This window comes from Triticum dicoccoides, chromosome 5B, assembly GCF_002162155.2.
Source record: "Triticum dicoccoides isolate Atlit2015 ecotype Zavitan chromosome 5B, WEW_v2.0, whole genome shotgun sequence".
In the NCBI taxonomy this organism is placed as follows: domain Eukaryota; kingdom Viridiplantae; phylum Streptophyta; class Magnoliopsida; order Poales; family Poaceae; genus Triticum; species Triticum dicoccoides.
The window spans coordinates 5388528-5394342 of NC_041389.1; the positions used below are offsets into that span (position 1 = coordinate 5388528).

Here is a 5815-nt window from a genome sequence, read left to right on the forward strand (position 1 = left end):
CTACCAGTTTCTGACAGGGCAATAAAATCCAATTTGTGATCAATAGAAGCATCCGCTAGAAACCTTCTTTTAGCCAAGTCCTTAAGACCTCTGCTATTCCAAAAAAATCCTTTCATCTTTCATCATGAAATTTTTTAGTTGTTCGGATCCTAGCACTTCTACGCACGGCCGACGCCGGATAAATCCTACGACTCCATTTGCGTTTAGGTTTGTTTTGTTCCTCTACCCGGTCCTCACAATCGAACTCGGTGGACACATCCACTTGGGAATCAGCAATAATGGAGTCCCTTGGGGAAATAGCATAGGAGTCCTCCTCATTCTCAGGAGGAGAGGGTGCCAGATCCGCATAAAAGCTATCAAGCACATTGACCCCCAGAGCATCAACATAAGAATCGTTCATAGGTTTAACAACCGCTAGGTTTCTAATCATCTCTAAAGCGCGCTCCGCTTCGAGATCCAAGAGATCATTAACCGACTCAACGACTTCATCGCCATTTCTACCCAGAGAAACACCCAACTGATTTGCGTTATGAATAATCTCATCATTAGAAAAAAGCAAGATAGAATTGAAAGTGTTGATTGACATACCAACAGTGACCTCAATATCACGAAGCTTGGCCGCCCGCATGGCGCATCGTAGCTGCATGTCATCAACGTCCGGCCGATCCTGTAGGTGACAGCTCATCTGTCGACCATCAGAGATCGGGTCCGGAATCCCTCCAAAAGTGATGATGTCATCGCGGGTGACCCCGTTCAGGGTAAGGCCTCCTGCCCAACCCCCAACAGGGCTCAACTGAGCTGGACCAGCCGGAGAGCTGCCCTGCGTCGGAAGCACCGACGAAGCCCCCTCAGCCATCACCGCCACCGGGCACGACACGCCCAGCAAGCTCAGACCAAGACCACCAGTTGGGACCTGAGCAAGCGTCGCCCCCTCCAGGGACAGCCGGGGAGAGGAAGAGGCGGGGGCCACCTGCCCGCACCCCCTCCCGAGCCAGTAGCTTCTCCTGCGCGTGGCGCGGCCACCAAGGGAGAGGTAAGGGCGGGGGCCTCCTTCCCACACCCCCTCCCGGAGAGTCACCTCCAGGTATGTGAAGAACATCCGCAACGCCGCCTGGCGTCGACGGACTCCTCATCCGCAGAGAAGCACCATCCCGATCAAGGAGAGATTTTTTCCTAGCAAAAGCTCCCTTAGACCTTAGGTATAACTCTTTTTGTTTGCGAAACTAGTAGAATCATGTGAAAATTCATGATTTCTCCTGATGCAATTAGGAATGCAAATTTGCGACCCTCGGGGTACCCTCGGACCCTTTTTAGTTCAACCAAATGAACTAAATTTTCAATAGATGTAACTTCTAGAAAACTAGTTCTAAATTGGATATTCGGAAACAAAACACAGGCGTTGATGTTCTGTTGCCCGGCCACTGTGTAATACATAAGCAGAACAAGTAAAACAGTTCCCCCGCAATAAAAAGAACAAGTAAGATGTTGCAACTGTTATCCTAATTTTAGAAGAACTCCAGTTTCAAACGAGACTGATTTTTTTTTCCAAATATTGTCACTCTCTCTCTCTCTCTCTCTCCAAATGTGAAAAAATACCAGGAATTACATAAGGAATCTCAGTTATGCTTGATGTCCAAAGAAGAAAACAAAGGAAGAAAAACCATGGTCTTTGTGTGTCTGTGTGAAGGGGGTGCAACGTACTCTTAAAAGTACACAGATAAACTCTGGCCCTTCATGCAACGGTTGATTCACCGTTAAACCATGATCTTTTATGGATAAGCGCAATCTTGGGGTTATTTTCCCATTCTCACATGGTGCAAACTGAGAAATCAACGGAATAGAAAATGTGGTCACCTTACAAATGAACCCACATTAGCTTTCTGATGTCACTGAATTTACTTATATGGATATATGCACATCTGACATAGTATCTCAAGTTCTAAACATACGTTCTTGTTTTTTGCAGCGCCAGACATACTGGGTACCTAGTTGCTGGTTACATAACTACTAGTGACGACATTATGGGCATGTTGGAAACTAGGGCCACATGGTTGGCCATAGCTATTTTTTTCATAACTGTTGTAGCCACCAAGATTTCAAGACGGAAACGCAATGTCCGCTCGTTGTCCACACCACTTCCTCCTGTCGTGAATGTCCTCACTCTCTTACCTTCGTTTTTTAACAATGGTTTTTGGGTTACAATCAATGATCTGTATACAAGGTTCGGCACTGTATTTACAGTAAATTTGTTTGGACCAAAGATAACCTTGTTGGTTGGACCGGAGGTCTCAACTCATTTCTTCCAAGGGCTGGAGTCAGAGATTAGCTTTGGTAATTTCGCTGAGGTCACCATTCCACTATTTGGCCAAGAAGTTCTTTATGGTGTAGATCCCGCAACTCGTAACGAGCAAGTAAATTTCATTGTTGATGTATTAGAGCCATCCAAGATGCGAAGCCTCGTTGATCCCATATTTCATGAAGTAGAGGTACATCTAAAAGCAATATTCACTTTATTTTGACTCCCTATGGCTTTTCTTCAATTTTGCTATTTATTTTTGTGGTTTCATATATTCGACAATACACCTCTTCAACAGGCAGTTTGCTTGCGTAAATTCCATTACTTAAACTAAGTCAGTACTAAGTTGACTACATGTGTTTCCACAAAAAATAAATACACATGTATGACTTGGTTTCGGCCAGGGGATGCAAATTTGGAACCAAAAGGGCACCCTTGTACCCTCCTTAGGCCCTGTTTGTTTCATAAGTCCTATGACTTTTTCTAGTCCCAACTAAAAAGTCCCTAGTCCCTAAAAAGTCCCTCCCTGTTTGTTTTCAGAGACTAAAAAGTCCCTAGTCCTTTCCTAGAGGTTATTAAATGACCATGTTGCCCCTAGTATATAGAAAAATAACAATCAAACAACACCATGGGATGGCAGGCCAATGAATGCATGCAGGGGCATTGTTGGAAAAGTCTCAAAAAAGACTCTCCTTGAGAGTCTTCTTCATTTAGTCCCAAATGCCTACTTTAGTCCCTAAAAAGTCCCTCCCGTTTGGTAAAAAAGTCTCTAAGAGGGACTTTTTCTAGTCCCTACACAAAAAAGTCCCTGAAAACAAACACCCCCTTAGTTCAACTAAGTGAACTAAACTTTCAGTATCTGTCATTAGCTTTGGATAGAAAATGTAAATGATAGGAGTAGTGATAGCATGCATGTGTGCCGCACTTGACTGATTGATTTCTAATACTTTTATGCAGACCTACTTTGCAAAGTGGGGACAAGATGGCACAGTTGATCTTAAACATGAACTCGAGCATGTTCTCATGTTTATATCATGTCGGTGCCTGCTTGGATATGAGATTCAAGAGACGATGTTGGAAGAAGTATACTCATTGTTCCATGAACTTGAGAATGGCTTAAACTATTTCAGTTACTTGTTTCCATATATGCCAACCCCGACAAACCGCCGACGTGACAAGGCACACATCAGGCTGAAAGAAATATTCAGTACAACCATTAGGTCACGCAGAAGCTCCGGCCGAGTCGAAGATGATGTAATGCAGAGGCTGATGAATTCCAAGTATAAAGATGGCCGCTCCACAACAGAAGCAGAAATTTCGGGCATAATCATGGCCCTCATCTTTGCTGGAAAACACCCAAGCTCTAGCTCTAGTATATGGGCGGGAGCTTTCATGCTGAGCAACACCAAGTTCTGAATGGCTGCTGTGGAGGAGCAAAAACATATCATTAGCAAGTATGATAATCAAGTAAGCTACAATGCCTTATTAGAGATGGATACCCTGCATAGTTGCATCAAGGAGGCAATTAGGATGCGTACTCCATCGCAAATGTTAACTCGCAAGGCACATAAGAAATTCAAGGTGCATACCCAAGAAGGAAAGGAATATCACATACCTGCAGGGCATAACATCGTAATCCCTACGGCACTCAACAATAAGCTGGCACATGTTTACAGTGACCCTCATGTGTATGATCCTGATCGGTTTGGTTCTGCAAGAGACGAGGACAAAGTTGGTGGCAAGTTCTCTTTCACGACATTTGGTGGTGGAAGGCATATGTGCCCTGGCATGTCCTTTGCTTACCTTCAAATGAAACTGATATGGAGCCATCTGCTAAGAAACTTTGATCTCAAACTAATATCTCCTTTCCCAGATGCAGACTTGAGCATGCTGGGCCAAGAGCCTAAAGGAAAACTAATGGTAAGTTATAAGAGACGTCGGTTGCTGTGCCGCTAGCCGTTGATAAAGTAGTAATATTAGTAACTATACCTAGTTAATATTAGTGTAGAATAAGAATTTGGGTGTGGAAAGGTTCGCCCCGAAGAAGGTTTTCCTGCTGTCTCCAAATTCAGTTAGAGTTGATTTCATTTACTCCAGGTTGTAATTGGACTTATAAGCCCTCCCTAGTCGGTAAATACATGCAGTCAAGTTGAATCTATTTTCGCTACCTCGTCTTCTCTCTCCTCTGCCCCTTGTGTTGCTGCCCTGACGACGCCTATCAACGATAGGTCGTAAAGTGTAAATTGTTGATAGATGCATGCAAGGCAGATTTCCACACCTTGCAAGTCCACCACAAGATGAACACATAGAAAACAACGATCCTAATCCAATCACTAAAAATTACCGCCTCTTTGTCTTTGGCTTCAAGAGCTGCTGACTTGCCTGACATTACACGCTTCAGAACCCTGCAATGCCGTTTAGTGTGCTTGGGACATAGAAGATTACCCTTGTCGTCCGTAGTGACCATCGGTGGATGGCTTTTTCAGGATGTCACCATCGGTGGTCACCTTTTTGCGAGGCTGCCACACGTTCTGGTCACCCTTGCCTTTTCCGAAAAAAGGTTTCCCCCGCTTTGTATACAAAGCAACCAACCGAACCATACATGGATAGGTGCTGGGGCGGAAGCAGCACAATCACGCCCAAAAGAAACGACAGATAAAAGCAAAAGAAACAAATGCCGACAACGGCGGATCAACAAAAACGAAGAAGCCTCGCGATCGAAGCGCCCACCAGGATCTTCCACTAGACTTCAAGACTCCGAAGCGCCGGCACCTATCAACACCTCCAAGAAGGATCGCGACGATGACGACGCTGCTGCCAAGGGTTTCCCCCGGTACACGACGAGGCGAGAGGAAGGGTAGCCCCGACGCCCTCCCGAAAGGTCAGGTGGCACCCACAGGCGCCACCGCGCCGGTGTTGGCCATGCCGACAGGGGTTTCCCCCGATCCCAACCCGCACCTCGGGCGCCCCGGAGCCTGCCACCAAACCAACCACCATCGTGCGCCAATGCGGTCTTGAGGCCCCCACGCCGTCTCACCACGGCACCGCGAAGTGAGGATAGCACGACGAAGAATCAGAGCCGGGACTAGGGCATCAGCACCATCGGCACGCGGGAGGGCCCCACCTCCACCGTCCGCGACGGTAGCCGTCCGGACGCAATAGCAGGAGCACACCAGGCTCGTGGGCCCACAAGCCCGGCCGAGCCCTCATGGGCCCGCAAAGCTCCCGCCTTCGCGCTGCTGCCGGCACGCCGGCGGTGCCGCCGCCCCAAATCCGAGCCGCTCGTCCTCCTCACCGCGTTGCAGACAACGAGGCCACGCCCAGGGACCGGCCCGCTAGGACCCAGATGGGGCCCTAAGGGCCCAGATCTGGGCCGAGGGCGCGCCGCCGGCCACCCTGTGCAACCAGGCCGCCCCGCCGCCAAAGGACGGCGCCACCACCGCGACGGGCCGCCGCCAGCTGCCTCTAGGTCGCTGGGCCGCCGTCAGCCGAAGGGCACCCGCCGCCAGCCCTGTTCCC

General features: G+C 48.0%; 1 protein-coding gene across 1 annotated transcript in view; it reads left to right on the forward strand.

Moving 5' to 3' along the window:
• LOC119306979 (obtusifoliol 14-alpha demethylase-like) overlaps positions 1-4387 on the forward strand; it is a 7737-nt gene extending 3350 nt beyond the window's left edge. The window contains exons 2-3 of the mRNA XM_037583056.1: positions 1967-2486; positions 3254-4387. Of these exons, the coding sequence (XP_037438953.1) occupies positions 2022-2486; positions 3254-3712 (924 nt within the window). The 5' untranslated portion in view covers positions 1967-2021 and the 3' untranslated portion in view covers positions 3713-4387. The remainder of the gene's footprint in view (positions 1-1966; positions 2487-3253) is intronic.
• The last annotated feature ends 1428 nt before the right edge of the window (positions 4388-5815 follow it).